We start from the raw sequence: 24,785 nt of genomic DNA, 5'->3' as shown, positions 1-24,785 counted from the left end.
CCTGCTGGATAATACTCAGATTGCTTATTCATCCTGGTAACTACTTTTTCCTTTTTGTTTATCCATTTCACTTAATGATTTTCTGTGTATTGTTACAGACATCTCAACAATGAGCATGCGCTGGATGATAGAAGTACAGCCCAATGTAGAGTACAAATGCAGGTTGTTCAGCAGTTAGAGTTACAGGTAAAATGAAATTTATTTTAATATTACCTCAGTACTGATCAAATCCAATTCTCGACAGCAATAAAATGAGTTCTGCTTTACCAACTAGGATTGAAAACAAGCTTTCAAAATCAACTTGTAGTAGTTTTAAAAACCGTCAGAGAAACTGCTGCTTCGTTTCCTCTTTTCCAAACCATAACTTTAAAAGAAATAGGAAGCTCAAGCAGGCTGACTGATGGGGAACTCATCAGTATGTGTCTAATGCATTTTATTCTCAAATTGGGAGGGGCCGGGGGACAGGGAGAAATAGGGGGGAATGGAATCCCTTCCCCATAGTTTAGAGTTGCTGGCATGGAGGAAATGATCAATGTTTGTTTCAAAACACTGCCTGAACTGGTGTGTTGGTGGTCTCTCATATACTAATAATACTGTCTCGTTATTTTTTTGTGGCAAATGAGTTTAAGTGCAAAAAAAGGGGGGGGGGTCGAATTTGAGTGTATTAAAATGTGCAATTGCAGAGGTATGACCCATTTATGTAACTGCCTTTTAAAAATGCTTTTGAGTTCTTTATATCGCCCTGTGCCTCACTGCTCTAGCTGGGCAACTTTGACTGTGTGTCTGTGTGTAGTCAAGAGGGGAAAGCAAAGGAGGGGAAATTAAAACAATGTTGTACGTTATATAGTTACCAGCCATTGAAAAACCTATTTTGTATGCAAGACAGCAGTGTAGAGATATATGGAAAGCCTTGGGCTAAGTACAGAAGATAATTACATTTGGAATTTTACTGAGTTAAGTCATTTATAGCTTCAAATAGTTGAGGAGAAAAATCAGCAAAAACACACTTAAACTTTTTTGTTGCTACTTTTCAAGATAACCATTTTTTTAAAAATCCCTTTTATCTTCTTATCTTACAAATTAGCATTTTTCTTTCATAGATATTCCTAAATTTTACTTTCAGTAACACTGCAGTCAAGACAGTCTTCCACTATTAGCTAAAGCGATAAACTATTTTAATACAAGTTTTATAAAAATCAAACTACTAGTCGTAAAATAGCAGAGTCTTGCAGAAATTGCTGTGAGAAATGGTTTGTTATAGTAACAAGTTTCCTGGGTATTAAAAAAAAAATAAAAATCTACAGTCTTACTTGTGGACTTAGATATAAGATAATCTTTCACCAAGGATCAGTAACAGTCATGCTTTAGGTAAACCTAGATTGAATTGTAGTCTGAAAAACATTATAGGCTCTGTTGTATTAATTTAGATTAATGACTGGGTTATGTTAACACCTATAGCCCACTTATTCCATCCAAATGAATACAACAGCTCAATCCTGCAGTCCTGTGGTCAACAGGAGTTTGTATTGCCTAGGGGACAGTAGGATGAAGCCCTGCATAAAGAGTTGAACATGGTATAGGTGGTTTTTGCTTGCTAGTGCTTTATAATCGTGTGACAATATTGTGGTAGATCGATCGGCGTTACATAATACTAATCATCATCAGGGCTTGAAATGTTTCAGCATCATCATGCTGAAATGCTTCAGATCACCACTCTGGCACTCTTTCTGGGAGCCGAAACGGTATCCTTCCAGTACGATCACTTACTGGAAGTGGATTCTGGCACTTCTTTTTTTAGTTACAGGAGCACTGATCATAATGAGTGAATGATGATCCGAGGTATGATAGTGTTGGAAGAGACCTCTTAGCTCAGAGTCCATTATCTGAAAAGGCAGAATATAGTCCCTGATAGGATACATCTCCCATATTTAAATGATATTACGCTTGATCTTATCTAAAAGTTCATTGTTTTGTTATAGACCCACAAGCAATAGATATGATTAGGGTCTTGTGGATCAGGCATTTGCGCTTGCATCTTGAAAATAGAGTGAAACCGAGACCAGAAGAGAAATGACCCTTAGATGTTAGTGTAGCAAAGACAATATTCATGGGCATAGACTAAACCTATTCCTCAAGTAGTGACTTGTATTACCATCAGTGATTGGATTAGAGAGAGAAGTACTAGTCATTTTTGCAAAACATATTGGATCAAAGCTATAAAGAGTAGGAGTTATCAGTGGTTTGAGACTTAAAAGAAAATCTAGTCAGGAGGAGGGGGCTGTCACATGAGCTGCTACAGTGACTCTTTACTACCAAATGATTCCCTTACACAGAGTAATCGGGGAGTTCTTCCAGCAACTCGTTAACCTAGGTTTGGCCTGTTCTGTAAAAAGCCTTAATGGATTAGAGGGCTGGCCCAACAGTACCATTTGCAATGTAGTCACCTAGCCCACTAGAATTTGGACAGTCAGACTAGGCTCATGTTTTACATGGCTATCAAACGACTATGAAGCAGTAACAAAACTCAGCCAGTTCTGCCATGTATGGATTTGAGCTCTGTGACGTAGTGAGGGAAGGCAGGGTGTCCCGTTACCAAACCAATTGACCCCATTGGTACTCAAAGTGCTAGAGTGCAACTTTGCCAAGAAATGGGCTTGTAGAGTGACACAAAATGATGAGGGTTTGTGATCCTGGCAATGAGCCAAATTCTGCCCTGACTTCTTCCCCATACTACCTTACTGGAGAGAGGGCAGGATTTGACCTAGTGTGTTGCAGTGGCTGAATCTAGGGGAGATGAGCTCGCATAATCATATTGCAACTTCCGCACGGCATGATGCTACCTTTTGGTTTGTGGCTCTCTGAGATGCCATTCAATGCAGAATATCCTCCGAGTCCCTCTTGCACAGGGAGTGGGTATATTACCTGACGTGTCCCTTTTCTTGTCCACGCTCCAGATGTGGCTCCTTGTAGGGAGAGGCAGTATCACTGTATCATCATGATAATACTGTTTCTTGTTTCTGTGGGTGGGTGGGACCCAAATCAACTGACCATATGCTCAGCTCTTCTGACACTTGCCTCACACTCCTGTGATCATCCGTCTGCTTGCTCGCCCTGAAACAGCCTGAGCCAAGTGGAGCACTGCTCCATTTCTGCAAACTCTTGAGGAGCCATATGTGTGCTGTAAATTAAATACTACCCTACCATCTGATGTCATCCGGCGGTACCCCTTCATCGAAGCGTCTTGAGAATCTGAACTGTGATTTTGTACTTTTCTGACTGCATCCATTAAATTTCTTGACTGTCTCATCAGAAATAGCTCTTCTAAATTATTTTTCCTAGAATTAATTTTGTAACTGAGCTTTAAGGCTAAGTATTATATTTGGTTTGAGTGTAATGGATCCAAATTTTATTTTCTCTCTCGATTTCGCTCTTACTATTGTTAATCTTATGTATAATATTCTGTCAACATACACATACAGAGATATCCAGTGCAGCTTAAAGAAATTGAGGGTTCTTGCTTTTCTGACGAATGTTCAAACTAACTAACATCAAGTCAGATTTGTATTTAGACAGAAATATCATGAATCTTTGGTCTTACAGTATCTCCATCACAAACATACTTGAAATACCACAAGCTACATAGTCTTCTGGTATTTTTACATGATTGAAACCGTGTGGACATGATCACCATTCATTAGGGGAACTGCAGAGAAAGAATTGAGTGGCTGGGAATGAAGGAATAGTAAGAGATTAAGGTATAAATACAAGCAAGCTACATGCCATTCTGTTTAGCTAGGCCTCAGTTGAAGTAGTGCATTCGTTTTGGGGCACCAGATTAGATTCAAAGAGTTTGGAGGAGAGCAAGAAAAATGATGATAGGTTTGAAAAATAGCATATAAGAGGGAAACATGAAGATAACTAGCCATTGTCAGTGCAGAGAAAAGGCTACTTTGGCCCGTTTTCAAGGATATAAAGGGATGTTATAAAGAACACAGGAAACCATAATCCTTGCTAGTGACAAGGATATAATTGATTATTATAAACTGGTGACTGGTCTCCCTTCCCCTCATCTTCAGGCTGTCCAAAACACTGCTGCTAAAGGTGTCTTCCTTTCCTGCTGGTCTGGATGCATTGTCCCTTCTGAGCCCCATTCTCCCCAACCCCCTGACCCCACCCAGTGGCTTAGTGTCTAAAATCCTTGTCCCTATTTTCAAGACCCTCTCTCCTCCCCTTTACTACCCCACCCTGTGCACCTAGTCTTCCTCTTCATCTCCCATTTCCCATGCTCATGGTACTTTTTCCTGGGCTGGCCTCTGTGTCTGGCACAGTGTCCCTACCCTTATCAGCAGTGTGTCCTCTTTCCACCCTCCCTCTCCTGAAGTGTCCAGTGACCTGTCTTTGTGTGCGTTTGTTTTAGATTTTAACCACTTCACAGCAGGGTGGTATGTGGGTTGTTTTATGTAGGTTTATAAGGTGCTGTATAAACTTACAGCACTACGTATGTGTTTGCAATAATAATTGGCAGGAGAAGCTTTAGTTTAAAGCAGCACTTGGGCATCACGGTGAGCGGCACCTTATAAAATCTAATAGAAATACTAGTTAATACTTCAGAATTAGAAGATTAAGTGGGGAAGGGAACTTTGTGAAGCCACTGTCCTTGCAGGTAGTCAGAGCTAGATTGGATACTTATCTATTAGGGATAGTTTGGAGCTATTGAACTCAAGCCTTGTCTTACGCTGCCACTTTACAGCACTGCAACCTTCTCACTCAGGGGTGTGAAAAAACACCCCCTAAGCACTGCAAGTTTCAGCACTGTAAAATGGCAGTGTAGACAGTGCACCCACACTGGTAGCTACTCCCCTCGTGGGGGTGGGGTTTTTACAGCACTGGGTGAGCTCTCTCCCAGCGCTGGTGCCACGACTACACAGCCATGTGGGTTAAAGCTCTGCCGCAGCAGGGCTTTAACGTTGCTAGTGAAGACATGCCTTCAGTCTTGCCACAGTATAGAGAAGTGCCAGATGATCCCTTGAAGTCTAAATGATTTTATAGCACTGCAGAAAGGAACAATGAGGTGGATATAGGAGAAAAGAGTGAGTGTTGGGGCAGGGGAGGCAGTATTTTGGGAGTTGACCTGTTCCCCTGGGTTATGAGGGTGGATTCCTTCTCCCTATCTTCCTCTATCAGAGTAATCTGGTTTAGTGCTGGAGTCAGGGTTGTGGATCTTACCCCATACACATTTGGAATATGCATTTAAATGCACCTTCAGTCAAGTGCTACTGAGAAGCTAATGTACAGCAGGGCACTTTGGATGAGGTTTGCACAGTTTGACAGAGCTAATGTATTCATCTCCTGTCACAGGAGATCATCAGGGAAACAAACAATGCTTATAAGTAGGTTTGAAAAGTCAGAATAGGGCCTATTTAACAGTAATGCTAATCAATTTATTTTCTGTGCATAACGGTTCTTTCCTAAAGAATGCTGTTAGTAATCGAGTGCATTTTCCTGCAAAAACCACTAATAGTCCCCCTTTCCAGACCTTTAGAACCCTAGTCAATGCCTCACTGATGAGAGCTTCCTCACATCAGTGGCCTAACAAGCCCTCATGACTTCTTTTGAATGATCTAACTGAATGGTGGGGTGGTACTAATGGAGTTATGGTCTTGTATCCTCCTGCTTCCTGACCTAATGGAAAGCAGTTTAAAGAAATACTTGGGATTTTTCACTTCCATTTGCTGCTGTGAAAGCGAGACTCCTATTTTTCATTATTTAAACTCCTGCCTAACTGTAGGAGCATTCAAATTCCCAGACTATGACAAAATATTAGCATGTGTCTGCCTGAAATGTCAAGAGGATCTTTAACAGAATTCATCCACCAAATACTGCATTAAAAGAATGCTAAGATGGTGACAGAGAACAATAAAAATAAGGACCTTTCCAGTTCAGAATGAAAGGTACTGTGCCATGGGGACAATGGGATGCAGAAAGAAACTAGTTTGGGTTTTCCTCTTGTGCTAGGTGTTAGAAAATTGCACATTCTTTGCTTTCACTGCCATGTCACACACAGACAGTTTTCAGGTCTTGATTTTGATGGAATATTTATTTTATTTTGTTTCTAAAATAACAATCTTCTGCAATGTTTAGTCCACTGAGTGAAGATTAGTGTGCAGACTAAACTGCAGGCAGCTCACATGCCCAGCTATTCAACAAATAAAATTATTCAGAATGGAAAACCGCACAGCCACCCTTTATTGAGACTAAAAGCATTCATTGGTTTGATTTGATTTGATATACATTAATGTAAATGATGGTCAGACCCCCACTTCCTCTGAAAAGACCACAGGAAGACATCAGGGGAGGATTTTCCACTAAATCACTCCACCAGGAGTGTGAGATTGGCTCCCTACCTCTCACTGGAACATCCAGGGGATTTGGCTGCTAGATCTGAAAGGATCTGCTATAGACACAGGAGTCTCTTTGTACCTCTTTCCAGCCTTGTCGTTCTCCCTTTCTGTCATTGGCACTCACAGCAAGAGAGGACTTCTGCACAAAAGTTTTTTCCCGTCACAAGCCCTCAGATGTGGCAGGGTAATTGAACAAGGCCCAGGCTCTCTGGGATATTGATTTCCATATTAAGGCCTAGCTGCTGAGACTGCTGGAAAGGGTATCATAGGTGAAGGTTGTTTTTCAATATGGGCTCTTGTCCACTGTGACCTGAACTGAAACCTCAAGCCTTACCACTCAGGCTGGAGAACCTTCTTCAGAAGGTAACAGCGTTTGCCTACAACCTATCAACGATCAGATTTGTACTGCTGACCCAGTGTTGTAAGATTCCATATAGCAAACGCCAATCCTCTGAGCTACCCAGTGCTCTTGCAAAAAAAAAAAAAAAAAAAAAAAAGTCATGAAAATCCCAGTGACTTTTGTGTTCTAAAAGCGCAAAACCAGATGGTTATGTTGAATTTTCTCCTGTTAATTCCTCTTTGAAACCTTATATGCCAGGTTTCAAGCCACTATGACATTTTGGCGCACAGTTAGAAACCCTTCCCCTTGGGCAGATTGGCACACCCTTAACTGTAATGTAGTGAATGGGATTTATGGCTGAGTTTTCTTGTACATTCATTTAACCCAGTTTTACTACTCTAAATAGATGACTCTGATAAGGAGGGTGGGTTTATTAAACTTTCCCTGGAATGTGATTAGCTTTCTCCTCTTGGCGCCAGGAATTTGAATTTTCTAGAGCAAAACTCAGACTTGATAATGAACATGTGAGAAAACTCTCAGTTTCATGGGCCTGACCTAAATGCCATTGAAGAAAATAGGAATTCGTTTATTGGGCATGTGTAATAATTACAGCCTCTTTTACTTGTATTGTTAGTATTAGTATATGTTACTTTTTTTATTATGCAGAGCAGTGTTTCCCAAACTTGCGACACTGCTTGGGCCGGGAAAGCCCCTGGTGGGCCCGGCCGGTTTGTTTATATGCCGCGACCGCAGGTTCAGTCAATCGCGGTTCCCACTAACCGCGGTTCGCTGTGCCTGGCCAATGGGGGCTGCGGGAAGCGGCGCGGGCCGAGGGACGTGCCGCCTGCCGCTTTCCCTGCACAAGCAGCGTCCCAAGTTTGGGAAACACTGATGTAGAGTATAGTTGGGAAAAGATACTTTTTACACATAGTGCTTTTGAGGTCCCCCAAAACAGCAAGCTTACAGTCTGATCATTGCATTCTAAATGTATTCACAAACCAGCTTGTATACAAAGAAAAAACTTAATCAAGGCAGTATAATGTGAGAGTCCAAGCAACGAAACTGTGACTTGCGTGGAGATTTCAGTAGAAAATTTAAAGAAAACTGAAGCGTATCATTATGGGGTGGGGAGGGGTCACGTTTTTACACATGTGTAGAATAGAACTGTTTTCCCCAGTGCTCATAACTGGTGTCATGACTGAATCACAAAGAGCAAAAGAAGCATTCCTAAAGCGTTGTGTTCTGGATTTCTATTGGTTTGAGCAGTATTCAGTTGACACTAAGGGACAGAACACTATTAAAATAGTTCCTAATATAGTTACGCTTTCCTAGCCTGTTGGTTAAAGACGTGCTATGGGGATACCATTTTAAATTTTTGCCACGAGTTAATACTGCCCTTGCTCCAGTTTTTACCCCACCTTCCAGAAGCAGTATGGCCTGGTGAATACAATTCTGGACTGGAACTCAGGAGCCCTGGATTCTTCTCCAAGCTCTGCCACTGGTCTGGTGGGTGACCTTGGGCAAGTCGTGTCCCTTCCCTGTGCCTCAGTTTCCTCATCTGTCAAATGGGGAAATTGATACTGACCTCCTTGGCTAAGCACTTGGAGACCTAACTGATGAGACGTGCTCTATAAGAGCTATATACTATTATTATAAGGGAGTAGTAAGTCACTCTGATTTTAGGAAATGTTTGTCATTCATTAAATAAGTACACTACTTTTTAGAGCTTAAGCTGCCTGTTCTGATTCTCTGAGGCAGCCTCACGTGAAACCACGTGGTTTCACCACTCCTGCCGCTTTTCTTGCTCCACACACCACCTGAGTTGTATGTGACAGAAAAGCTCTTTTCTGTTTAGGTTTTGGGTTTTTTTGGGGGGGGACGGGGGAGGAAGCAAGTTATGTTTAAAGCAAGAAAATATTTGAATTTAAGGGTTAGATGTATAATTTGCTTTTTGCTTTGCCTACTGAGCGTGAATAGGATTGGTTAATAAACTTGATTCACTATTGTCTTCTAGCTGTCAGGGCTGCAGTGACCCCCTTGGTGCCAGCAGGTCTAGCGCTCCTCATTCAAGGGCTAATGTGTTTTGCTTTGGAAAATACTGACACCAAGCACCATGAGTTAGTTCGACTTCAGAAAAGACCATATACAGTTTCCAAACTACTAAGCAATAAAACTGTTTTGTTATGTCTGTGGTGTCAACTGTTTAATTAGGAATAAGCAGAATTCTGGATTTTATTCATAGAAGTAACAGAGCATTTTTTTCTTCAGCTTGCAAAAGACAAAGAGCGCCTGCAAGCTATGATGACACACCTGCATGTGAAGTCAACTGAACCAAAAGCCACCCCTCAGCCTGTAAGTACTGTTCTGTGCAGAAGTTGAACAAAGCCTCACAACAACCTCTTTTTCCTGTTTCCCACCTCAGAGCATAATACAAAGTGTGGCCTACTTTAAAAGACTGTCAAAATGAAGAGACAAAAATTGCATCGCTAGTTGGTCAGCTTAGAATATTCACTGCCACATAAACCCAATTTTCCCACAATCTTTTTTCTTCAAGGGGTTTAAAACTGGCCTTCACTTTAAATGTCACATAGGGCCTTTTTTTACCCTTATGTATATGCATATAAATCCCTTCTAGGTAAGTTGAATTTGCATGTGACGGAAAGGAACATTTGGACCCAGAATGGTTTTAGTGCTCAAGGTAAAATTATATTGTATTTAGGATATTAATTTCACTTTTTACTGTGATCCTATCCTAGGCTCAGATAGTGTAGACTCTAGTTGCATGTATGTTTCAATGATGATAATAAACAACAAAATCAGTATCACCCAGTGTCAGTTGTTAAAGTACCTACAGTCCATGAAAACCCTATTTATCCAATTTGCTCTCAGAAATAGCTTGTGAAAGGGATAAACTTTACAGGCTGCACTTTACAAAATGTTTGGTCTTATAGGTAAAGATAGTCCAATAGTCAAAGCCAACCGGTGGTACCTGTAAAAGATAAATCTAGCACCTTGTTCCCTGAAGCAAATTGCACTTCAGTTATTGTTTTTTCATATCAGCATAATGCTAAAAAATTTTCCTCATAACTTCACATGATTATTCAAAATGGAGAGAGTGCTTTGCTTCTTGATTTTAAGATTTGTAAGATTTAAAGGTACACTGCCTTTATTTGATTTTGCTTTGAGTCATTGTGTGAAAATTAATTGAGCGTTGACAATCTATAGTTAGTACTAGCAATTTTAATCAATATGCAATGATGCAGCGTAATGGCCAAGTATTGGTTTATCTGTTTTGACTGATTTTATTTTTCTATAAATAAAGCAAACACACGCCCATCTATGTTTATGATTTATGGTGATAGAAATAAAAAGGAGTCAGACTATTAACCCAGCAAATATGGTAGCCTGCCAAGATGCAGTTGGTAGACAAAATTAATGTCTGAAACAGAACACATTACAGAGATAGAGAACATTAAAATCATTAAACACTTTGCACATCCATTTTTACTAGAGAAGAATTTCTCAGTTTCCATGTAGTTGGAAATAAATGGCTGCAGAAGTGGATAGAGAGGTACTAGAAATAAAATTGCAGAGTATTCAATAGCGTAGGAGTCCAACTCAATTTCAACAATGCCTTTTGGAGGAAGATTGAGGGTGATGAATATAGCCCTTCCAGAGATTCCTAAAATTGCTTAATCCAATGGATCTGGATGATCACAAAAGGAAACTACTTAAAGTACCTGGAAATAACTCTCCCTATCCTTCAGATCTCATTAGAATGAATATGCATGCTTTACTATGTTGTGGACTAGAGACTATAGACCCAGCAGAATGCAGAGAAGGGGGGTTGGTTTCTATCCATCCTACTGGATTAAAAATTAAGAGTGGAATAATCGCTGGGGTCTCAAAGCATTCTGCTGAGAGACTTTTCATAGCAGTGGTGCCCCTCTGGAGGAAGGATTAAAAACTAAAGGGAGGTAATCGCAAGAAGACAAGTGCTGTGCGACTAGTGATCAGCGCTCAGTATCAAGAGGCAGTAAGCTTTCATTTGTGTTGTAGGCTACAAAGGTACCAGTTGGTGTCGCCATGCAGATTAGTATTAAGCAGCAAATAAACAGGGAAAAGCAGCAGAAAAAAAAAAACAATGGGGAAAAATGGGCTGTCTTGATTAGTATTAAAAAAATGTTTTACATTCTGGAAAATTATAGCTTTGATGGGGACCTCCCACTAAATTTATTTTTAACTGCTCTATTGAAAATTCTGTACCACTAGTCAACATTATCTCTCCGTTGCTCAGCACAGTGTTTCTTTATTAAAAGAAATAGGCATGAATATTTTTGACTGAAAAATTAATAGCTTTTGAATTCATACACAGCAGGTTTTCTTTTGCAAAGAAGTCCAATATCGCTGCACAGCACTTCTATAACCATTTATTTAGAGTCCAAGTCAAACCTTTGACAGCTAGAGCAGTGTTACAAGCCAACATAAAGAACTCCAAGATGTAAACCAACAATAGGCAGTCTGTGTGAGGTTTGCCATTGTCAAATACATAGATTGTTTGGATTAGTTTATGTAAATGTACTGTTGTATTACCCTTTGAAAAAAAAATCACATTTGTGTATGAAAAGTGGTTTCGTTCACAGGCAGCATTATAAATTCCTTATCCTTTAACTTACATGTTAGAAGTAAAAATTGGTGCCTGACAGGCCTATATTGTGTGACACTCTGTTGTTGGATTGAAACTGTCTTCTTTTCATTTATTGAAATATAGAAAAATTTATTATAGATACCATCTGATAAATCAGAAATTATTAAAATATGTATAGGTGAAGCATTTTGAAAATTAATTATAAAATGTAGCAGTATAGTGTTTTGCATAAATTTTGTGCTTCCCTTGTGGAAAAAAAATACACAGGCATCACATAGGCTGTGCTAGACCTCGGTCCTTTTAACTCCGTGGGGTAGGACTTTGGTAAAAAAAGATCTGATGACCATTATTGCAGTACAAAGTATTTTTTACATCCAGTAATTAATTTTATTCCCCCACCATAACTAATGGAAGGTGTATGTTCAGATTAATGTATTTTTTGGTACGTCTGTGATTTTAAAGGCGTCGCTACCGCTCCAAACATAGCTATAAACTGGGATTTGAAATTACAACTTTTTAATGACTGCATGGAAAGCTTATGGGAAGTATTTTTTTCTATTTAAAAGCTCTTAATGCTTATTTTTAAATAGTTCTTAACTAGATGGCAAAACGGAGAGCAAACCATTATACTGCGAGGCCCTTAAAACTGAATGCTTTTTGGCTGCCATTTGTGTTCCACACTGGCCAATGATGTAATCTTGCCCTGTTTAGCTATAGCACGTCAATTAGTACAGTATTTTTGAACTGTTTAGACCCTAGTCCAACTCTGTGCATTCAACGTAACCCTGTTAAACAGCGACTTGTCAGGTCTAGTCGTGTTAAGGAACGTCGGTCATTCTTTAGATTGCTTTAGCACCTTGGAATAAATGATATCTTGGAAGACAGTGGCATGATCATGTGGGGTTTTTTAGCTATAGCAAAACACAAGGTCCTAATTCAGCAAAGCACTTCAATCATATTAAAGTCAGTGTACTTATGTCCTGTGCTAAATCGTGACTTAAACTGAAGGCAGACAGTTGTACATGCAGCACGTCCCTCTGGAGCAGCCTTTGTTGGGCGTGCTATCCACTGCTAGAAATACACGTTATTCTGGGCCCTACTGCTGGGAAGACTTATGGGGAGAAAGCTAGAGTTGGAGGCAAAGAGAGGGAGGGGAGATACAGAGACATTGTAATAGTAATAATCAGTACAGTGTTTAAAGGTGTCTGATTGTGACTTTATAATTGAGATGCCCAAGTGTGTAACTTTTAAAAAGAAAAGTACCACCTCATAGGTTACTGCTTAAAGAACATGAGATAACTCCCATTGCTGAGATTTAAATACTTCAAAATGAATTCAGTTGACATTGGGGAATATGCTGTGATGTATTGTATAGAGGTGGAGATTTTTGGAGTGTTTAAAAAAACTACCACAACAACTATTAAGCATTTTTTATTTTAGTTTTGCTGTTAAGGTCACCGTTTTCATTCATGTCGGAGGTCAGCATAATAGAATAAATCACAAGCTTGATCTGCTTTGCGGTATTAACTAAACATCAAAGAGCCACTACCTTGGCAGGAGGGGAAAAAATGGTGTTCTTTTTATTCTGGCCAACAAGATGGTCTATGTACTAGGTAGTACATTCATCTTTAAGAAATTGACATAAAATTTTTAAAGAAACTGTTGGCATTTTAAATGAAATGCACTGCTAGATATTCCTTTTTAATAATATTTTCTTTTACTCTGACCATAGCAGTTGGAATTGTTTTTAAATACTGTTTTTAGCAACTGTGAAAACAAAGTATTGCCATAAAATAGCCTTTTAACTGTTTAGGTAATGACTGAGCATTTTAGCTGCTGTAGCTGTACTTATAGTTTGAAAAATAATGATAAGCAGCAATAAAAAGAGATTCTCAAGTACAACACACAAAAGCTGTTTTTATATACTGTTTTTCATTAAGTCCCACTCCTCAACTTGGGTTTCCTTAGTATCCCTGCCAATAACAACACCTGCTAAGCGATTGTTGCCTGCCAGATCCTACATCTAATACAGTAATCTGTCCAGGCTGAAATAGTACAGGAAGACTCAGAATTTAACAAAGCTTGATGCTCTGCACCCTGACTTCCCTCCACTTTCATCAGTCTCTGCACCAGGGTGATAAAAGTCCAGAAACTCTGTGCAGTTATTTCATCAATTTCAGGTGTGATCAGAGTGGCAGCACCAACAGCAGAAAAATCAATGCCCTAAAGCAGTAGGTACTGTCCCATTGTGACACTTTCATTTTTTTTCTTTTAAAATGTTTCAGATTCTTTATTTGCAGCCACTGTTGTTATGTAATCTGTTTATAGGGAGAGAAATCAAAGTGAGTCTTAATGGGAGAGCCACTTAATAGAAATCTATTTTTATGGGGTGAAGGAGAATGTTACCTCTCTGGCTTGTTTATATATATAATATGAATTCTTGTTGAGTAAGTCAGCATCTTTAAAAGGGAAAAAAAAGCTATTTCTTGAAAGTAAAGGTTAATAATAATAAAAAGTCAGGCAGAATATTGGACACTGACACAATGATGGCATTTATCATGGTTAGATTAGAGAGTTGTGAGATACCCGTATTGTAAAATCCTTCAGTAGTGGAATTTGCAAAACTACAGGCCTTTAAAACAGATATTTCAAAAACAGAAACTCTAGGGAGAAATACTCCCTTATTACAAGGCTTATTACTGAATGGCTTAACTCTTTGGGGCAGGGACTGTGTTTGATGTGTTTGGACAGCGCCTAGCAGGTTATGTGCCCAATTGTAAATGCAAAGAACAATACTCATTAAAAAAGCCAGCTTGGTGACTAGCATTCAGTACCCTGCAGCAAAAATGATACCTCATCAAAAAATGGCAGTATATGGGAATCTTGTCGTATCCAATCTTGGCGTGAACAACTTTTTCTAATCAGAGCAAGTTGTTTTTAAATAGAAAGCGCAAACAGAGAAATTCTGTAGAGTTTCCATCAGGAAAAGAAATCCTCCCAGTACAATCCCTTCCTGATCTTTGCCCTGCATAATCATCTTTAGCAGTCAGAAGCACAGAGCTTAGACACTTCTTCATTCCTAATTGATGATGATGATGATGATATTAAGATTTAATCATTTACAATAAAGATTAATATTTTAAGATTACAACAAAATCAACACCATTCATAATTTGTTATTTTGCTCTAATACACAATTAATTTTTAAGTCTTCATTTTATAGATAACAATGAAAGCAGCATGTTGAGCATTAAAAATGTAGATGGTTGAGCATATTCTTCCCTTTACTTCATTACATACTCTTGTCACTATAACAAGTAAGGCTCAGGCCCCTCCAAAAGCAAGAGATAGTATCATCAAACAAAATTTAAAGTAAAACTTCTCTAGCAATTGACAAGGTCGGCATTTCATTAACTTGTTGGTTCAGTCATACAAATGGCAGTCCGAGGTGAAACACACTATGCACACAGTGTTCCAGCTTTTTGTTCTTTCTTTCCTCACAGACTGCAGTCATGTTTAATTTGGAAACTGGGTTCCTTTGGCAAATTAGCAATTAGAACAATTTTGTGGGAATATGTATATGTGTCATTAGTTTTCCTGCAAATTAATAGCAGGAGCAGAGGTCAGGCAGGAATTTTCCACTTGACTGCAGCTCCTCTGTTGAGATTTGGCACTTTGTTTTGGAACAGCCACAGCTGCTCAAAGCCACAGTCTTCCTTTAGGAACTGTCTTTTAATTAGTTTACCTCATAGCCATTATTACAAATATTACTGCCTCCCCTCCTTGAAATAAAATTACTGTTTCTACAAAATATTCCAGTGACATCTTGCACCACTGCACATTGATGGTGGGGTCATTCGAATGCAGTGTTTAATCATTAGATCACCTCCATAAGCATCTCCTAATTAGAGTCCGTACAATACAATTTTATCTGGTAATTAGCTGAGATTGGCTGCTTCCTCTGTAGCTTATTAGTGGCAGCCCAGCAGTGGGTGTGAATCACAGTGTCATTTGTCAACCCCGTTAAAGCCCCTCTCTTTGCTCTTCCTCTCTTTCTGTATTTATTTCTAGTCGCTACCTACGCTGGAAGCCTAAAGAAATTAAACTCAATTCACATTTTTTAAGCAGAGAACATTGACCTTTGCAGATTCTTTCTTTGCAGTTTTCTAGTAGACACAGATTAAATGTTAAGTTTTTAAACAATTAAAAGGAATCTAATTCTTTCAAAATGGAGTAGTTTGGGCAGTAAAGATGAAACCGTATCAGTGATCTTTCCAACAGAAGAGAATGTCTCCAGAGCATGTGCTGTAGAGGGGCTCTTAAAATTGATGCAGGTTTGCTTGCAGTTATTGGACTGTTAAAATGTCCATTCAGAAACTGAGATTAAATACAGTGGATTGTATTTCATTGTGAGACCTGTCAGTTGTACTATTTATGGTCATTATTACTCCTTTTATTGTATGTAATAGATGGATAACAAGGGGACATAGCTATATGTGTACCCCTACCCAGTGTATTTTAATCTAAACAGGCCACAAAATGACTTGGTTTCACTCTCATACTATATTGTATAAGTAATATTTAAAAACATGAACCACACCCTTTTAAATACTAACATAGCAGGTATACTTTGAGCTGTATTTATTGGTTCACTTCATTGCGTGATTCTTCAAGAACTCAGGACATATATTTTATTGCCTTTTCTAGTCTCCTTCGTCCTCTCCCCCACCGGGATCATATAATCCTGCATTTCCTTGAAATGTTAAATATCTTCCATTCTGAGAAGAGACTTTTTAGCTTCATGAAGAGATGTGTGTTTTCAGATCTGCTTCTCACAAACTCATTTGTTTGGATCAGTACTTGAACTGACAGTATATACCGTTCCATCTACATAACACTTCACTGTGTTATGCTGTTGGGGCTAACATTTCCTTGAGCTTTCTGTATTTCACATTCGAAACAGAGAAGCAGGAACAGTTTGTTTTGTTCACTTGAACCCTTCTTGTGGGTTATTGGCATATTGTGTTCATATCCGTTCTATAACATTAGAAAGCTTTTTTTCCCCTCCAAGTTTGTTTTGAACAAATTCTGTTATTTATTTTTTATAAGAGAGCAATTATTGGTAGCTACTAATGTTTGAGACATGCTAATGTGAGTGTTCTTCTCTCGTTACTTTCATGTCAAGAACAATAATAAGGAGTCCTATGGATGTTTTGGGGCATGTCTTTACGAGAACGGCCACACTGGGTCAGACCAAAGGTCTATCTAGCCCAATATCCTGTCTTCCGACAGCAGCCAATGCCAGGCACATGTCTTAGCTTCATTTGGCAGTGTTTAATGTCAGGCAAAGCATATTAATTGCAAATAAACAGTGAAATCCTGGCCCCTTTGAAATAAATGGGATTTTGCCATTGATTTCACTGGCGCCAGCGTTTCACCCAGAATATTGTTCACAATAATGCTTCAAGACAAGTAATGTGGAACTACTGAAAAGAGCCCTTTTCTCAGGTCCACTTTCTGATGGAGCAGTTTGGGATCATATTGTTTATTTAAAGTACTTCAAGAATGACCTATTACAATGAAGCATCTTGTTTCAAATGGTGCCCAGAGAAAGGGTTCATGATACACATGCACACTGATGAAATAAATAGAAGTGCATGTTTAAACCAGTTATATATGGTTATCTGTTCTTGGGGCAGTCACATTTTAAAGCCTGCTTGTGGCTAGCTGTCATTTTATTACATGCTTGTAAGTTTCTGCAGGTAGCACAATTGCATTCCACACCAAGGAGAGAAAAGAACTGTCATTTTTTGCTGGGCTTAATGACTGCAGTATTTCATGCAGTGTGATTAATTAAATTATTCCAGAGTTAACCTGTTCTGGGATTTGTGTTTAAAATGGATGAAAGGAAAAAGCCCAAATGTTGTACTGATCTTCCATTTCTTCCTAGTGCATTCCTACCAAAGCATTGTCTTTATTTAAAACCTGATGTCTTTGAGGAAATATCCAAAAACAGATCAGTTGCAGAATATTAACCCATAAATAAGAGATGTGTGGGCTTTAGATGCAAAACAATGGAACAAAAATAAAATATTAAAATGAATATATACAATAAGGTGTTTGAAAATTGTGGATTTTTGTCCTAAATCTTCAAAGCCTGAGAGCAAGCATTTTTGTTTACTGGGTTATGATATTTTTTTTAAATATATCATATAGACAATTATGCATTCATCCTCCTGTCATGGATTTTAAAGGAGGTGTTACAGCTAAACAAGTATTTAAGATACATTCTCTCCATTTAATGGTCGCAAACACTATTAAATCTGGAAAAGATTTTCATAATCCTTAATTTGCAAGAAACATAATATCTAATAAAGTTTTCCTCACCCTCTTTTCTCTCTCCCTCAACAGCTGAATCTGGTATCAAGTGTCACACTGTCAAAGACTGCCTCTGAGGCTTCTCCACAGAGCTTACCTCATACTCCGACCACCCCAACTACACCCATCACTCCTGTCATCCAGGGACCTTCTGTCATCACTACCACCAGCATGCACAACGTTGAACCAATCAGGAGGCGGTGCCCTAATAAATACAATGTGGCCATTTCTTCAGGTAAATGACTGTCGATGGCAAAGGCCATTATTTGTTTTCTCTTGGAAATTGCAAAGGAAGCTTTGATTCTGATATTAACAGAACAATTGTTCTTATTTAGCAGATCTTGCTCAGAACCAAGAATTTTATAAGAACGCAGAGGTTAGACCACCATTCACATATGCATCTTTAATTAGGCAGGTAAGTAATGTTCTCGAAAACCACATTTCGTTCAAAAATTGTCTCTATATGTCCACCCTATAGATTAAATAGATTTAGAACCCTTTAATATGCAGGCATGCTCAAATCTTTTCTATAAGGGTTTAGAGAACTGCAATATATAACATAATTGCTTTTGATTAAGTATTACAATACGATGTGATTATTAGGAAATTCATTTCACACAACAGTGAAAATGAGCCTGTTTAAAGATGGCAAGTCAATTATCACAAGCTACAGTAATCTCTGATCCCTAGAATTAATCTGAGCTCTAAATAATTACTGAGCTTTAATCAGCTAGTGAAATGTTTTGCATTTCTCTTTGATTCTGCTTTATGAATGACTAATAAATTAATATTTCTGTAAGGAAACAGAAATAAAAACTCAAACAATTAGATAATTCCATTCTGAATCTTGCCATTGAACTGTTAAATGCAGCCATTAATCTTAGAACACATTGTGAAACTCTCCTCTGGATTTTTGCTCCAAATCTCATTTTTTTTTAATCGGTTAAGGTAAAAGTGTAGGTGTGTTTGCTGAGAGTTTTGTCATAAATCATCATGCATTTTATTTGCTTCACAAGGCCATCCTCGAATCTCCAGAAAAGCAACTAACACTAAATGAAATCTACAACTGGTTCACACGAATGTTTGCTTACTTCAGACGCAATGCAGCGACGTGGAAGGTAAGGTTTGCACCATGTATGCCTCTTGCCTTTGATATTTGACATGTACAGAACAGACATTGCTGATGACATAAATTGTAATGGCATATGGACATTAAAATGTAGATAGGCTGTTTTGACACACACAGGGTGTCTTATCCGCAGGAACAATTTGATATTTGGCAGAAAAATTCTTCTGCCTTTGAAAACCACTAATTGAATCCCCATTATTGGCTTTTATGTTCTGTGATTATGCCACCAGTTGATCGGTGTGGCTTTTCCTAGTAGTGAAAGTCTAGCTTTTCAGCTGGAACATGTAGGAGAAAAGCGTGAAGATATTGTGTCAGTACAGGATGTATAGTTGATCTTGTTAGTTACACAGCTCTTCATTTTTCTAGTTGTGTGACCCCAACAACCATCTTTTCCAGGGATGTATAGACCGTTATTTCTCAGTCACTTAGTATCTTACTAAATTAACATTCAAACTTGTTATAACCTTCACTGGTTTATTATGGCACCAAATATAAGTTAATTTGGCATAATACTAAAGCAGCAAGCCAAGAAAAAAACATTTAATCTAACAGATACAAGAAACTAAAAATTGAATGCCTTAAATTCTTACAGTAGGGTTCTGTTGTTCAGTTAGATTTTTTTTTATATAGTTTCCATTTTCACGGCTACCGCTTTTCCTTGTGTGAGCTGTTATCATAGCAACTTATCCACAGTAGCCTCTAGAGCTAGTGTGATTACTACTGGATGAATCAAATAACAGGATCTTACACTGAAGTAAAAATTATATCTCGCTGCTTGTAGTCTCTGTTGGTCAAGAACCCAGTAGTTCTTGAACAAATTGCCTCCATTTATCAGCAGGTCTGATAAATGTCCCCTATACCTGCTGTTTTCTTTCATTTCTTCTCCCTTTGCCTTTCTTACTTCAAAACTCAGGACAGTTCCTTCAAAGGATGGAGTTAGAGAGATCTTCTGCTTCAGTGGTTCATTGGACAGTTTATTGTATTTCATGTGTGTGCTCCTCAGTGTTTCATTGCCTTTCATTCAAATGCCTTGGGGTAAATTTCAGTACCACCTATCAGACCTCAGGCATCTGTACCTAGGAAATGCTCTGAGATTGGTGCTTTGATTTCTGCACCTTAGTTGAATAAGTTGAGCAGAGTATCATTTGCAGCTTCCTAAGTATTAAAAAAGGAAATGAATTTTCCTGAATTAAAGTTCTTTTCAAGGGCATTTTGACAACGTTGTTATAGAAAAACAGTTTGGTGTCAGAACACTTTCAGTGGTGTACACTTCTTTAAATATTACAGAACCAGCGTGTTCCTGATTTTAAAATGAAGTGTACATGTTTGGATATATATGTTATATTCATATGTAAAGTGGAACCTTCTTATAGTCAACCTGTTCTAGACATGAAAGAACTTTTTTACAACTGAGTTATGCTATCCAGAGCCTGCTTTTTTAAAAGCTCTAGTTTTTAGTTTTAGTCCTTTGAGCAAGATTCTTCTTCACACACACATCTCAGACACCCCCCATCTTTTGTGGCTGTGGCAGCCCTACAAGAGATATTTTGTCTCCTGCTGCTTGAGTGACTCCAGTGAAACTCTTCCATAGATGCAGGAGAAAGGGCTCTAGCAAGAATCCTCTTTGATTCTTGCCTGCAGTTATGGGGGAAGCACCTGGCTAGACATCTCAATAGTGAACGTGGTCACTTTTTGGAATTGGTTTTGTGCATTATATAAGATCCGCTCTAGAAGCTCACAGAAGTCACGGGCAGTGAGAGTCATGCTTTCAGCTCATGCAATATGTGGGAACCTGATGACAAAAAAGGAGCCTATGGCAGAGGAGGCTGAGAGATGTCTTACTGGAGGCTCCCACAGCTACAAAGGAGAAAAGGTGCATCCCAGGGAGACATTTGTCCTTGTGAGCACACCAGGGACCCCCTAATATTGTGTAGGTGTTAAGTGTGCGCTCTTACAAAGTATGAATAGTAGGTTCCATCACCATTGGCAAAATGGATGTCCACTTGAAGTAATTTGGGGGCTTCATGCTGATGGCTGCTCAGATTAATGCCAGCCTTCAATGACCGCAGGCGGCTGAAAACACTGCCCAGGACTGGTTTGACATGAAGCTGCTCGGGTTCTTCACAGGCCCAAAGGTCTGACTGAAGAATCAGCATAAATCTGAATTTGTGCTTTTGTGATTCAGGCCCATCTTCAGTACATGCTCAAATATCACTCTGGCCAGCTTCTTCAATATTAGTCACTGTGTAGGATAAGGATCTGGAGTGGGCGAGTACACCTGAGATCTTCTTTTAAAAAAAAAAAAAAAAAAAAACACACACAGGAAAAAAGAACTTATAAATGAAACACTTCGCCAAATGCAGTACAGCAGCATCTGAGCAGTTATTAAAAGAACAAACCCTTTCATTTAATACATTCAAGCATGTTCAGGGTAATTTTTTCTGAAAAAGTGGCTTGCATACAAATGTTTTTTAACAATAATAGTGCCTAATTTTTCTGTTAAGCAGAGCTCTAGAAGAACATTCTGAACTGGTTCTGACAGGTCAGAGGCAATGTCTGTTTGCTTGGTTGTTTTTTGGAATAGTAATCTGCTGCAACTGAATTGCAGCTAGGAGGCAGAAGATGCAGGTGTGGCTTTGAAATGTTGGGGGTATTATTCAGGTAAAACTGTTAATTAGAAAGAATCCAGAAGCAGGAAAACCAAAAACAACCATCCTCTATAAACTCACTAATCAGGTGGTCATATATAAACATGGAAAGCTAAGACACCTTTCCCCAAACACCTTACAACTATTTGATTTATTTGTGTAAGTATATTCAGTCAAAGCCTGATCCAGTCCTCCTAAAAGAAACTGGCAGGACTCCCATTGGCTTCACTACAGCAGGATCAGATCATAAATGACTTATCCAGCATTACACTTATTTAAAGAAGAATGCAGATAATTCTGTTAAATTGTTTATACAGAGACTGTTTACAAACTCAAAGCATCCATTTTTCTGAATTTTTCTGTCCGCGTTTGATCAATTGCTACATTAGGCTACAGTATTGCATTTTGCTGTGGGGAATATTTGTAACCATTTGCAAAACTGATCCAAAATCTATCATCATTATTTTACATTCTGTTACAAACTTGAAAATGTTCCCATTTGCACTGGAAACTTTGCTTGGGTTACACAGATTTAACCCCTGTCCTGTGTCAGGTTCCCTTAGCAGGCCACTCTGCCAATCAGTAGGACTCTGTTTGCTGATCCCAGTGTAGGAGCAGGGGATCTGACTGAGTGCAGATGAAGTCAGCCTGGCTTCTATTGAAAAGCATGAGAAAAATGTGCATTTTCACGTGTTTTCAATGTCGAAAAGAGCCATTGTGCCCAACATTTCACACACAATTAAATGGGGAGGGTGCAAAAAGTGAGACCCCAAACAAATATTGTGACTTTCTCGGAGATTCAGCATCACCCCCTGCCTTGTTCAGAAGAAAAAGTCACCCAACACTGATTTCCCCACGAGCTCACGAACAGATCAGTGTGGTGACAAAGTAGAGAAGCTTAAGAAATATGTGGACTTAGCACTGCGGAAATGTGACATGCCCCCTAAGCACGGTGTCGAGTACATAAGGCCATATTCACATTGTGCTGACCTGTTAAGAAGAGAGTCCATATGCTGAATCGTTGCTAATGTGTGGATAGGTTATGGGGAGATGCTAGTTACACAGCGAAATTGCCTAGCAAAAGTAACAAAAGGCTCCCAGCCCTCCCCTCCCAGATGCACACACGCTGCCTCTTAATTTACATGACAAATGCACTCTGCATAACCTTTGTTTGCGCAGTGATTTAGACATTCCTGATTAGAACTCCTTTCATCATCCAGACCTGATGTTCGTAAACAATGTGTTTAGTCTCCTGGTTGCCTAGACTCATGCCTATGTCTTTGGCATAGTGCCTACTAACAAGTCAACCAGATTGACTCAATCAGTGATGCCAAGGCTGATGGATGTAGTGTGTTTGCTTGCATGTTTCCAGCAAATGGAAACCGCTTCCCTTCTTCTGGTTACTGATTCTCTTTCAGTGGCAATGCTGTGGCACTAGAGAACAAGCTTCATTACAAATCTGAGTGGCTTTACCGCTGTGTAGTTGCTCACAAAACTGGGGGTGGCACACACTTGCTAATTAATTCAGTGCCCTTTCAGATAAAGCAAAGACATAAAAGACACAGTTGATTGTGTTTGCATGAGAAGTGTCTTACTGAGTCAGGCTTAGGCCAAAGTCAGAAGATGTAAGTGATCTGCTGAGTCCATCCTGCAGAAGGACTGGATTACATCCAACAGAATTGGGTCTGACCATCAGAAACCTTAGTTTGGGATTGCCCAATAAAGGAGCCTAGCAACCATAAGAAAAAAAACATGTGTCTCTATTTGTGGAGAGATTATTACTTTGTTTCTGAGAGCCCTCCTCATGCATGTACTTGGCAGAAGCTCAGTTCAATCAGTACAGTATCCTGCCAGAAATGAGAGCCAACTTCCCTATATGAGCATGTAGTGGAAGACACAACTTGTTGCACTGTGCTCCTCACTAGGGTGCTGCTAACCCTCTGAGCCCCTATTCCATACACTTGGTGTGAAAAGAGGTTCAGTACCTGATTCATATTAGTCCAACTGTGGGAAACCACAGAATCCCCAGCTCCAGTGCCTCTTTGCCAAATTGAGCCCTCTGTAGTTGCATGAAATTCTTTCTCTGGTCTTTTAAACTGTTTTATTTTTCCAGGAGTGGATACGTTTCCGTTACAAACTGTGTACTTGTTTTGAAAATATCTTAGCAATGTTACTATAACTGTATATGAAATATGCTGTTACCTGATGTTACCTGATAAAATGATGAAGGTTCTCATTCCCACCGTGAAAAATTGACATGACAAAATAACTTGAATTCCCAATCTCGGGTTTGAGATTTTATTTTTTATCTTTGCAAAATAAGATCTTAAACGTGTAAAGATCTGGTTTGTTGGGAAAGGAGGGTGAGGGTTGGGTGCGGGGAGTGGAGTTATCTTTGCAAATAAGGACTGTCGAGCTGACTATGCTGCTGTTCTTGGACAATGATGAGTATTTTCTCATAGAAAGTTTTTGAATGTTTTCTCTTTTATACTTGCTGCAGAATGCAGTGCGTCATAATCTTAGTCTTCACAAGTGTTTTGTGCGAGTAGAAAACGTTAAAGGGGCAGTATGGACAGTGGATGAACTAGAGTTCCAAAAACGAAGGCCACAAAAGATCAGTGGGTATGTCCACCATGTTTGAACTTCTTAGCCTAGCTTGGATCATGCTTACAGTTTAACGTAGAGGCTTTTGGCTGCTAGATGGTGTTAGACCAACACAGGTGGTTTCACATTGTTTCAGTTAAGGGAAACAAAGAAAAGCATCTCATCACTACTGTTTGTATGCCCACCAGTACCCTTGCCCCTGCTTGCTTGGTGTTTGTTGCATCACATGCTAGTAGCTTTTAGGTGGCAATGCATATTAACCCTCACAAACCATTTGCTTATGCTTATTGCATTTTATTTTCTTTTTCCTTTTCCCTGTATTTGATGTCTGTTCTGTCCCCGATCCCGTGTCCCTTTGTTTCCACTTCATCTCCTTTGCTGCTGCTCTTGTCCCAGGGTGCCATTCGCACCAACCTCTCACTGCATAAGTGCTTTATCAGAGTAGAGGATGAGTTTGGGTCCTTTTGGACTGTTGATGATGAAGAGTTTAAACGTGGCCGTCATATTCAACGAGGCCGTCCTCGAAAATTCTGCCCTGATGAAAACTTTGGCGAGCTTGTTGCACAGTAAGAGCTTTTACTTGCTTTTATTTTTTTTTCTGCTGTTGCTTTGCTTTGCATGATCTACCCATTTCATG

At 39.2% G+C, this 24,785-nt stretch overlaps 1 protein-coding gene across 50 annotated transcripts in view; it reads left to right on the top strand.

The window, feature by feature from the left end:
• Nucleotides 1-24,785, top strand: part of FOXP1 (forkhead box P1) — a 510,145-nt gene that overhangs the window by 467,167 nt on the left and 18,193 nt on the right. For 39 of the 50 annotated variants that reach the window (XM_043519263.1, XM_043519262.1, XM_043519271.1 and 36 more), the window contains 6 exons: nucleotides 99-186; nucleotides 9,010-9,093; nucleotides 17,801-18,002; nucleotides 18,103-18,182; nucleotides 18,784-18,885; nucleotides 24,045-24,166. In XM_043519263.1, coding sequence (XP_043375198.1) covers nucleotides 99-186; nucleotides 9,010-9,093; nucleotides 17,801-18,002; nucleotides 18,103-18,182; nucleotides 18,784-18,885; nucleotides 24,045-24,166 — 678 coding nt within the window. The remainder of the gene's footprint in view (nucleotides 1-98; nucleotides 187-9,009; nucleotides 9,094-17,800; nucleotides 18,003-18,102; nucleotides 18,183-18,783; nucleotides 18,886-24,044; nucleotides 24,167-24,785) is intronic. The other 11 variants (XM_043519289.1, XM_043519293.1, XM_043519288.1 and 8 more) reach the window with 1 other exon arrangement.

Source organism: Dermochelys coriacea, chromosome 7 (assembly GCF_009764565.3).
Source record: "Dermochelys coriacea isolate rDerCor1 chromosome 7, rDerCor1.pri.v4, whole genome shotgun sequence".
In the NCBI taxonomy this organism is placed as follows: domain Eukaryota; kingdom Metazoa; phylum Chordata; order Testudines; family Dermochelyidae; genus Dermochelys; species Dermochelys coriacea.
This window is presented reverse-complemented; position numbering and strand designations above follow the sequence as displayed.